The sequence below is a fragment of the Melanotaenia boesemani genome, chromosome 14 (genome assembly GCF_017639745.1).
Source record: "Melanotaenia boesemani isolate fMelBoe1 chromosome 14, fMelBoe1.pri, whole genome shotgun sequence".
NCBI lineage: Eukaryota > Metazoa > Chordata > Actinopteri > Atheriniformes > Melanotaeniidae > Melanotaenia > Melanotaenia boesemani.
In genome coordinates, this window is record NC_055695.1 from 33,253,534 (window position 1) to 33,265,612 (window position 12,079).

General features: G+C 41.7%; 1 protein-coding gene across 2 annotated transcripts in view; it reads left to right on the forward strand.

The window, feature by feature from the left end:
• LOC121652648 (inactive N-acetylated-alpha-linked acidic dipeptidase-like protein 2) overlaps positions 1-12,079 on the forward strand; it is a 613,163-nt gene that overhangs the window by 580,623 nt on the left and 20,461 nt on the right. For both annotated transcript variants that reach the window (XM_042005529.1, XM_042005530.1), the window contains one exon: positions 9,342-9,540. In XM_042005529.1, the coding sequence (XP_041861463.1) occupies positions 9,342-9,540 (199 nt within the window). The remainder of the gene's footprint in view (positions 1-9,341; positions 9,541-12,079) is intronic.

Consider the following 12,079-nt stretch of genomic DNA (forward strand, 5'->3'; position numbering starts at 1 on the left):
ACTTGTAAAGTATGCAAGTTTACCTTCAACACAGCAAGAAAATGGTTGTTTCTGCTGCATGTAACTAAAAATGTTGAAACATCACAAAATCTGATGAACTTTCCCATGATGAGGAAACAGTTTCATTTTAAAAAATTTGTGAAGGTTGCTTTGGAGACAGAGCAGGAATGGGACTGCTTGAGTTTTAACTAAACGAAGAAGAAATGAGTCACTTCAACATTACAGTTATAAAAATGTTTAACCGTTGAAACTCCACCAGATCTGCTGGAGCGCCGTCATCATCAGCGTCTCAGGAGCAGTAGTGTGGGGTCAACTGTGGTGGATAGCTTCCCCTTTGGGTGTGGTTTTCCAGACATTTCTATCCCATCCTGGATGTTTACAAACCAGCCATTAAGTGTGGCGTTTATTCAGGGACTATCTGGTAAACCCACAATGATCCAGGATAACAGCAGTACGGTGTTTCCTACAGACCAGGTAGCAGGTTGTGGTGCTCACCTGGCACCAGTGAGGGAATGAAGTGTGTCGGTGTCGTGGTGGTCGGTGGAGTCGGTCATTGGGGTGTTAGGAAAGTGTGTGCAGCGGGCGACTTTCAAACACACTTTGTGAGCTGCCATATTTAATATGTATGCTGATCTACTGTTCCTCAGTCACCTGCTGAGAAGCATTCTGAAACTATTCAGCTCAGTTTTAATTCTTTAAACTAAGTCATTTAAGAGAAGAGAGAACTAATCTGTTTCCACCTCACCTCTCTCTCTCTCTCTCTCTCTCTCTCTCTCTCTCTCTCTCTCTCTCTCTCTCTCTATCTATCTATCTCTTTTCTCTCTCAGTCTCTCTCAGTCTCTCTCGCTCTCTCTCTGTCTCTCTTTCATTCTCTCTCTGTGTCTTTGTCTCTCTCTCTCTCTTTCTGTGTGTGTGTGCATGTGTGCACAATCGAGAAAGATGGGGAGAAAGAGTGCTATGGATGAATGGAACGATTTTATCTAGGTTTGTCAAAATTCTTAATCAGATTAATCACAACTTACAGTTTTTACTGTATTGTAATGTAATGTACTTCTATATGTTGTTCTAGATCATAATTCAGAATTCACATACCATCATCTCACTAACCGTCTCCATGGTGATAATTTCTGTACTAAAAGCAGCAGATGTGACGACTGCAGTTACACAGAGAACATTGATGAAGAAACTCTGATAAAACTGAAGATCTGGATAAAAACAGCTTTTTCTTTTAACATTGAAGTGTGTGTGTTTGTGTAGCAGTGATAAAAGTCCTACAGCAGCTTCACCCAAAGTAAACACCTGCTGGTAAAATACATTATTATCTGCTTGCTTTACTAGTTTTTCTTCACTTTTTTACATTAGATGATCATTTTAGTTTTAATAATCAGTTCAATATTTCATAAAATCTAGACCTGAAAAAGGTCTGATTTCTGCACCCCTTTTCCTGGTCAGTGCTCCTGCCTGGCCCCCCCATCAGAACTTTTCTAGGCCCGCCCCTGCATAGCTGAAGTATAAACCCTGTTTACCACCAGCCAGCCACTGTGTTAGAGAAGGTCCCACCAGCAACAACACTTTGGGGTAAATATGTGTTGATATGAACCAAGAATCGCTAGTTTCCTCCTTATCTGCTGAGCAATAAACACAACGGTAAACGGTACGACAGAAAACCTGATCAGCTGTTCACAGACAGCCGGTCACAGACAAAAGGACAGGGATGGGGAGAGGAGGAGGCAGAGCGCTGTGCATACACAGAGAGGATCACAGAACGGCCATGTTTGTTCACATCTCTGTGGGAAAAGTTCAGGTTTTGAACCCTCTTACTGTGAAAAGTGTGGCTTGTCCTGTGAACTCTGATCTCAGCACTGCCCCCTAGTGGAGGAACTGACCTAACAACCATGGCAACATAACAGAAGCACGGAAGTATGAGGACGGACAGCGTATGACAACATTTGAAACAGACATTACTATTTACATCCGTAAGGGAGCATAAATGAGCTTTAAAGAAATTACGGCTGTATTGGGCTTGTCATGCATGCGTTAAATACATTAGAAATGTTAACGCAGTGAAATTACTTAGCCTTAAATTTTTTTTGTTTCATGATCGCGTTCTGGGGGGAAGAATCTTTGCCGCTTGGAGTTGATTCTGTGGCACTGCACCACACATTGGTCTATGTGTGAGAAATCTTGTGTTGTTTATCATATTTTCATCATAAAAAGCTCACTATCACTGCTATGTTGCTAAGAGTCTTCAATTTTGACCTGGAAATGATGATGAAGCCACTTCCTGTCAAACTTCCTGTCAAAATAATGCTCCTCTATGGCTGGAATAAAGCCAAGAAGACGTTTCTGATGCACGGTGGCGCCACAAAGCAGCTGAGCTGGAGTTGGTTTAGTGAGGATAGCAGGTAAATAGTAGCAGGAATAACTGGAAATGAGGAAAAAGTGGAAACATGGAAATAGTTTCTGTTGTGTGTTTGTTTCAATAACAATATTTTTTCTCCTGAAAGCCAAGACTTGAGAGAACGATGAGATGAGAAAAGGTTTGGTCACTGTTGATCTGTGTGTTATTTCTACAAAGTTCTGTTAGTAATAAATTCTGTTGAGATCAACAGTTTATTTCTTTAGTTTTGAAGGAAACCTTTTGTTTGATGAGCCTGGGACATGACAGATTACCTCCACGTGTTAAACACTGGTGGAAAGCTACGATTCTTGAGATGTGAATAATATAAACCATTATATATTAATATATATACCATTCCAGGCTACAATAATAACTGCAGGTTCCATAAATACTCATTACTGAAAAGTTTTCAGTGCAATTCCTCTTTATTCTCAATTGATGCTGCAACTTCAATTTAAAAGTAGTAGTCCAGTAGTAAAAAGAAAAATGTCCAGTAACATAGTTGCTCCGCCACAAGTCTTTTATCCATAAAGACCTGTTTTAGGGGAAAACTACAGGATTTTAAAGGTTTAAGAATAAATTCATAATAGTATAAAACATGATGGGTTAAATCCAGCGGCTGTTTTTTACAGTGTGATATGTGTCTGAAAGTCATCACGAGCTGCACTTCACACAGCAAGCTCAGTATTATGGAGAAAATACCAATACTCTCCAGCTGAACCAGTACATGGGGAGATTTCCCCGTACGAGTTGTTTTAGAGTGACTGCAGGATGAAGTTGCTTACATCGAGTTATTTGGAAAGCACTGGGATCAGAGCTGTTTGTGACAGGAATGAGGCTTTTCTCTTTATTATCGTGAAGTCAAATAATAACTGTTTATATTTTTTATTTACATTTTGACAGCAGTGCCTTTCCAGCTTTGTTTATTTCTGCTGACTTGGGCTTGGGAAATTATGTTAATTCAGTTTAAAATTATCGCCTCCAGTCCTCTCTGCTGCTCAGTAATGTAGGCAGGACTAAAACACCTTTGATCCTGAAAAACACTTCTCGTCCATGCACTCCAAACTGTTAAATGTGTTGAGTTGTTTGACTTGATTATTGTTTCCACAGACTGAAATTTCCCTTGTAAGGGATTCTAAGACTACAGGATGCAAAATACAGAAAATTTATTGCAGGCAAGTTTCTCTGAGAATGTGTCGGTAACATGGTGTGACCTTGAACATGATGAAAAATTTATTCTAACTTATTTTTAAAAGCACTTTAATGAGCGTAAAGCTGTGAAAACACTCAGGTCCCTGCTTGTAATCAGTGAAGGGGTTTTAAATAAAAAAAAATCAGTCCAATCAGTGATCATCAAGGACATGACAGCAACCCGCTCTGAACTGAAGAAAAACCGTGATTCACCATTTTGTTTCTCTAAAGATAGACAGTATGTTCTCACACAGCTGGGCTCTGTGTTCGTCATAACATGGTTCAACTGAAAAAAAATCCACAGTAATGCTGTGGCTTCACAATAAGAAGTATAAGACTAGTATCCTTCGGGCTCCAGTAAGAGCAGAGGAAGCAGACCAAAGGATGGTGTAATGTCATTAGTTACGAGGGTCCATTTAAGATGCAATTCTCTTTAACCTGTACGTGCTGCCACCATGAAACGGCATCAGGAGACGATTTCCAGAGCTATGCTAAAGACACGCAAACACATCAGGAGAAGCTAAAAGTCTTCAAAGATGTTCTGACTCAGATCTTGTTCTATAACTTTAAATTGAAAAACATGCCACAGAATTAAATTTATCATCTGAAAAACATTCCCACAGTGTAAATATCTCTTTTAAGCCATCACTCAAATACTTCTGCACCTTATGTCAATGTCAATCACTGCTGCTCCACCAAGATCCCACAGAGAGAGCTCAGTTTTAAAGTTGGCTACCTGTCAGCATCAGAATCATATATGAACTCATTTAATTGCTTTATAAGAAAATAAACCAGCCTTTTTATCAGATTTGCTGTGATTATATAAATTGTGCCCAACCCTCAGGCCTTTTAGTGATTCTTTATACTGAGGAAAAGACACACAGTGAGACATTCCTTTATTTATTCAGTCTGTATCTAAGCAGCAGGAGATCAGAGAAGCCTGACATTTATTCCTGTTTTAGGTTGTGTATATGTGAAAGTGTGTATTTGTGAATGTAAGTAAATGTCTATGAGTGTATATGTGAATGTTTGTATATGTAAATGTGAGTAAATGTTAATGTGCTAATATGTGAAAGTGTGTATATGTCAATGTGTGTATATGTGTATAAATGAAAGTGTGTATATGTAAATGTGCATATTTGTGAATGAGTGCATATGTGAATGTATGTACATGTGAACGTGTGTATATGTGGATGTCAGTAAATCTAAGTGTGTGTATATGTGAATGTGTGTATATGTGAACGTGTGTATATGTGAATGTGTGTATATGTGGATGTCAGTAAATCTAAGTGTGTGTATATGTGAACGTGTGTATATGTGAATGTGTGTATATGTGGATGTCAGTAAATCTAAGTGTGTGTATATGTGAACGTGTGTATATGTGAATGTCTGTGTTTCTGGCAGAGAGACAGAACATATAACATCAATGTCAGCTGGAAAACACAGAGCAGCAACAGCAAGACCAGTTACATGAAAGCTATGACCGTTTAGGAACGGCAGTGACTCTGTATGTCTGTAGAGACAGTAAAGGGACAGACAGATGGACGGTTTTGTCTGTCTACTGCATCAGTTACGCCTAATTTGGTCCGTTTCCAGGGAGTTTAGCTATCCATCGCTTGACCCAGAAGATGGAGCAATACCACCAGAAATCAGGGGGGGGGGGGGGGGGGGCAGTGCTGAACAGAATAGCTGACATGCAACCAACGAAAGAAACAAATTTAGAGAAGAAGAAGAAAAGGAACAAGAAAGCAGAAGAAGAATGAAGACGATGACAGCAACTAGAAATTGCGTGACCTTTTGAAGAAAGGATATGTGAGTGTTTAGGGCATGTTAGGTGTATGTATATACATATATATATATATACTACAATATTGAATTTCCCTTTGGGATTAATAAAGTATTTTTCATTCATTCATTCATTCATTTCATTCATTTCATTCATTTCATTCATATATATATTCTTGAGATCATAATGTAATCACGTTTAGCTATTGAGCAGTCAGCAGCAGATTCAACTGGCAGTGGTCAGAATCTATGACAGGAAGTGGAGGCAGCCATGTTGTGTTGCTCCTGGACAGGTAACCTGTCCAGGTGTACCTGCCACTCACCTGCTAATTGCTGGGATAGGCTCCACGACCCGAATCGGAGTAGATCATCTAGAAAATGGACGGATGGACGGATGGACGGATGGATGGATGGATGGACTTTCCTGAAGTTTAACAAATGCTCTCTTTGTTTTATTATAGTTTTTGGAAAATAAACCGTTACCTTGAAATAACAAGCTTCAGAAAATTTTAGATCTAGAAACTTATATTAAAAAAATGTTAAAGCATGGACACTCTGGGCTTCCATGGAGGTAGGAGCAGGGGGTGTGGGGATGCTGGGGTATGGAGAAGAGCTGTTCAGGTGCTTTGACTATGGAAGCTGGAATCTGCAATCATGAACAAATTAACATTATTTTGTTTTCATCATTTCCTTATGTAAATAAAACCAGAAAAACCAGGTTTTATAACAGCAATGAGAATCAGTTACAGCCTGTCTGCACGTACATGACAAACCTCGGGGTTCAGTCACATCTGTACAGATCAGGAAATCCTCCACTATATTAAAGCATCACCTTAAAGGTCTTTTGTTTTCCCCTCTTCTCTTCCTGCCACTGTTATCACGGGAGGCTATCTCCAAACTATACTCCCCAAGTACAAGCACACTCACGTATGTCCCCGAGTGTCAAAAGATATGATGGATTACAACAATCAAACAATATTTCATGAGTCCCAGCCGGCTGAGACACAGCCATTTAAATTTGTAGGAGAGAACAGATTTCACTGCCTATTTTTGTCCCCTTTGTCTTTTCATTTTCCCTCTGACAAGTCACGCTTTGTTCCCCACCTGCTGTGATATGAAGAAATACCACATTGTACTGATTGATACGCTGGAGGTTAGAAGTTTACAGTCTTCGCTCCCAAAATTTACAATAAAAAGAAAAGCACAATCTTTAAAAATGTTCCACCTACACATGCAGCTCCTGGTATTCTCTAAATTTAATTCAACAGTCAATCAGTTCAGTGTGTCTCAACAAGACATTGTAATTACAACATTGTGTCTTAATTGAATATTGTATTTCATGACGGGGCATTTCTCCTTTGACTTTCAAACAGCTTAGAAAGGAATTTCATTCACACAGAGTTATTCATCCTAGTCTCACATCAAAATCTGTCACATCTTTCTTCTTCCACAGTTTTCTTTTCTTTTTCCAATAAAAATGATAAAAATGATTCAAGACAATGACTGAAAAATAAAACCATCTGACTATGTTTCAAACTTAACTGGAAAAGTCCTACAAATCATATCATGTTTCCAACCTGAGACATTAAAGCTACAGAGGTCGTCCTGGGCCCGGAGTGTTTTTACTGTGTTTCAGACAAACTGATGAACATGAACTTTTGTCATCATACCGGCGGTTTAACTACAGATTTCAACCTTCCTATGATGGGCTCACTGCATCCAGCCATCAGTGTAATTTAATAGAGCCAAGAATACAAGGCAGTTAAGTGTAGATGAAAGGTAATTGATTTGCAGAGCTACATGTTCTGTAAAACAAGCCTGCTTTGTGTTGACAGGCTAATGATGACTAACTGGGTGAGTAACTGTGTGTGCATGTGTGTGTGTTTAAAAGCTGGATGCAGCAAATTAGTTGGTGGTGGAAGAAAAGAATAGGCGGACCGGTTTAATTTAGCGTACTGACTGGATGTTTGCAGCTGTATGGAGGAAAATGTGTCTTTTATGATGTTATTGGAATAATTCACTTCCACACCAACCCTAACCCTGAAAACACAGCTTAAAGCTCTGCTTCACCAGGGGGAAGCCAGAAGTAAAGCCATGTTTTACAAATGTGACCCACATGTGACCCACATGTGAACCACATATGAACCACATGTGAACCACATGTGACCCACATGTGACCCACATGTGACCCACATGTGAACCACATATGAACCACATGTGAACCACATGTGACCCACATGTGACCCACATGTGAACCACATGTGAACCACATATGAACCACATGTGAACCACATGAGCGATACTAGGTTTTTTTTTGGTGTGTTTCTGGTTCTTTGGTTGTTGTTGTGATACATGTTGTTGTTGTTGTCTTGGTTATTTTTTAGGAACTCCTGATGATTGTTTGCTTAGTTTACCTGTAAAAGCTGTAGGAAATTCTCTGTTGTGTTTCTGTACAGGTGTAGCAGTTGTAGCTCATACTTTTCATGGAAAAATTAAAGATATCATTTTATCTGGTTTTAAGTACATTTTTAATACGATGAGCTTTTTTGAAGTCAGGTTTCGTATTTGTTTCTGTATTAGTCAAATTTAGTGATTTCCTTCAGATCCTGGTTGGACTCCACAATTTTCCATTTCCTCTCTCTCTCCTGGACATTTCAGTGGTGGCAGAGCTGCCTTGCTTTCTGTCTCAGGACAATCAGGACTTGAACTGAGCACCCTGTAGCCTGTAGAAGAGTTACCACATTTACACTTACATGTATAAAGTACATCCCATATGTGTGTACAGATACACAGATAGAGCTTTGAACAGATGTATGGAGATCTACATTTCCAGCATCTCATGTTTGAGGTGCAGACAGAACGTTTCCTGAGCTGCAGGTCATGTTTTCTTTATTTCCTCCGTGTCTCTAAACAGAGACCGAGTGTAGAGAATTGGTTCTGTGCCAGACTACCTGCTAAAAGCCCCTGCTGGGCCAGGTGTCAGAACAGCAGGAAGGACCTAAAATGAAAACAGGAATTGTGCCTTTTCTCTCCACCACAGTCTGTTTCCAGTCATTAAATTTTCTTTTTTCCTTTTGTTAGTTTACTTCCTTGCTCTGGGTGCACCACGGCTCACACTCGCTGCTGCTGCTAAGCTCTGACAATGTTTCAGCTATCAGCTGTAATTTACCGAGAACCAACCTAAATATAGTGGTGCTAGCTGGCTTGTTTAGTTTGATTATCGGGAGCAGCAGAAGTTCTCTGTATGACTATTTATTAAAGATTTAGTTTGTTTTTGTTTTTGTTTTTTATCCATTGATAAGCATTTTAATGAAAGTAATATCCAGTATAATAGGTTCACACAGTGAGCAGAGCAAGCACAGACATTAAAAATATACCATAATGTTGAAGGATCTAAAAAAAGAAGAGAAAAGTTATTTAACTCAGGCCTCTGGCGTTTTTCTTTCAATTCTTGCTTTATATAGAGAATATGAGACTTAAGTTTGTACTTGTGCAACAAAATGATTGTGTTTGTCAAAATGAATAATTAATCTTCTTTATTCTGTGCTAAGATCAACATACATTTCACACCTGTTTCACTGGGATTCAGGCTCAGGGGTTTTCCTGAGGCTTTGATTTTTAAGAGTATGTGCTGCACATTGGTGTGGTGGTTAGTAACGCTGCCTCCCAGTAAGACAAGTCCCAGTTCAAAGCTGGGACCCTTCAGTGACTGGGTGCTCCCACTTTGTCCTGCTGTCCAAATTCATACATATTAGGTTAAATGTTGAATCCAGATTTACTGAGGAATGAGAGTGCCTTTCTGTTTGTCTTTACTGGAGCTCTGGGTCCTGATTACAAAATTAATAAATCAGTGTGCATCAACTTCAAAACCAAAACCCTCTTAATCCAGATTTCTGTTTGTATACATATTTAATTGATCGGATTTTTCTAGATGAGGTTTGACGTGTTGTTTGTTTACTTCCAGACAAGAGTATGGTGTCTCCGCTCCTGCTGTCCTCAGCATCCTCCTTCAGAGACCACGCAGCATTCTTCCAGTCAGAAACGATGCGGCCGGCCAATGACCCGAAGGAGCGCGAACCCGCCCACGTACGGATGCTGAATGATGTACTTCGTGACCTCGAGAAGAGCTTCGTCATCCCACAGACACCGCCTGGAGTGTACAGGTAGAACAGAAGTTACTGTCTCAGAAATTGGACATTGTTTCAGCACCGTTTCCAAGCGGTGGTCACTTCATTTGCTTGCTTTTAGCCATTGTTAAAATAACTCTCCTATCTTTATTTAACGAACATTTCAGTCATGCCTGATTTCTGTTAACGCTCCTTCTGAAGAACGAAACGTGGAGCGGCAGTTGCTCCTCACATGTGGAACAAACTGCTGAAACTCTCAGCAGTTTAAACGGTTAAAAGCTTTTCTGTTTGCTGCCTTTTATCAAAACAACTGTTAATTCCCCACACTGGAACTTTATTTATTGCATTTTATCTATTTTATTTTTAGCTTTTTTCCTTCTGTTTTTATTTAATTCTTTTATTTGTTGCACACTTGAACAAAAACAAATTTAATACACTTTAAAGATTAACAATTTAACAAATAAAACACATTTTTAGAAAGGGGGGAAGTGAATGCCAAATGTTCACAGACCACCACTCATCTCAATATGTGCAACATCTTTGTGGGTCCCCCACATTTTTCTTTTTAAAGTTTGTTTTTAATGCTTTTGTCATTGCTTCCTGCACTTTGCTTTTAATTAATTATACTTTTAATACTTTATGTAAAGTGGAGCACTTTGAATTGTCTTGTACATGAAATGTGCTATACAAATAAACTTGCCTTGCCTATACAAGATGTTTCTGACTGTATGAGCTGCAGGCCGTAGTAGCAAAGCGGTGTTTCCTTGCAGTAAGTAAGTAAATGTTTATTTATATAGCACCTTTCAAGATAAAAATTACAAAGTGCTTAACAATAAAACATAACACAAAATAACACTAACACACAGAAAATAAAAACAAATAAAACTCAGTAAAAGCAAGTTTAAAAAGATGCTTTTTTAGCTGCTTTTTAAGAGATCATGGAGTCCACAGATCTCATGCTGAGAGGAAGGAGTTCCAGAGGGAAGGAGCCTCTGCTGCGAAGGCTCTGTCACCTTTGGTTTTCAGCCATGTTGGCTTAACAACCAGCAGACCTTCATCACTTGATCTCAGGGACCTGCTGGGCACGTAGGGCTGTAGAAGGTCTCTGATATATTCAGGTGCTTGGTCATGTAGTGCTCGATAAGTTAAAACCAGGATTTTAAAGTGCACTCTGTGGTGAATGGGAAGCCAGTGCAGCTGGATCAGTAAAGGAGTAACATGAGTGAATTTGGAGGATTTTGTGATCAGCCGTGCAGCAGCATTCTGAACAACAAAGGCAGAGGGACCGCACCATGCCCAGGAGAACCAGGCCCCCCCAGACAACCACCCAGCGTAGGTCAGCACACACTCCAATGTTCAATCTGCACACCACGGGAACCAGGGCGCCATCGACCACCTCCCACCACCCTCCACCTACTCCAATCTCCACCCCATATAGCCTCACACCCTCCCCTGTGCCGTACCCACAAGCACTCACTAGCACACAGTCACGTCACACATAACCCACCCACCATGCCCTGTGAGGGACACCCCAGGGGGACCAGAGGACAGCGAGCCCCCCACCGACCCCAGAAGGTAACCGCCCCCCATGAGAGGACGGGGAGGAGGACAGCGGCAGAGCCCAGACCCATGGCACACCACCCCCAGGCCCGCCCAGGCCCCCCACACGTGCACTTGACCCCCCCCCAAACACACACAGAAACACACCTATATCCTTGCACACTCCCGCTCATTCCTAACACACATACACACCTTCTCCCCCACACCCACACAGTATAAACACACACAGCATACAAACCTCCCAATCTCACTCCCCAGCCACCCCTCCCTCCCACCATACCCTGTGGGAGATGTCCCCGGTGGACCAGAGAATGGCGAACCAGATCCGGCCCCCACCGCCATCCCCAGCCACCCCCCATCACCTCCCACCCAGATGCGGCCGACCGGGCATCCCCCAGGATCAGCAGTCCCCCATCAGTGCAGCCGCCCCAGTTTCCCGGCCCCCAGGGCAACCACTTCCCCCCCACCCGCCCCCGGCGGTGCCCCGGGGAAGAGGGGTGTGAGGTATCTCCATTGTCCTCCTCCTCTTCCACTCATGACTGTGGTGAGTGTGTTTTTTTGCAAGTAAAACTGGGGGGCAGTGACCATATCGTGCTGGGAGCAAGGTCATATTAGTAGTCCCGCCCTCCATGTACTACATGACAGGCCCCCCAGAAGTTGTTTGTGTGTTGTGTTTGTGTTTTGATGTGTAATTAAAACTGAGAGACGAGCCACTTGGGTGCCCCGCCAGCTACACCCTGCATGATTTGCACGCCTCCCAAATCCCTACGTGTGTGTGTGTGTCTATGTATGTATGTTAGATGGGTAGAGAACGGGGAAGAAGAGGGGTCCGAAGGGAAGAGAACCTTCCTCCGGATGGTGAGCTGCTGACAGCACTAGGCACCCTCGCTCCCCAGGAGGCCCCCCAGGGGTCACGAGGGGCAGCCGCCCCACACGATCGGGCCACGCAGCGACTGCAGCCAAAGAGCTGCCACCGACCCCCAAAGACACCCCACCACCCCGGAGGGAGGGGGGA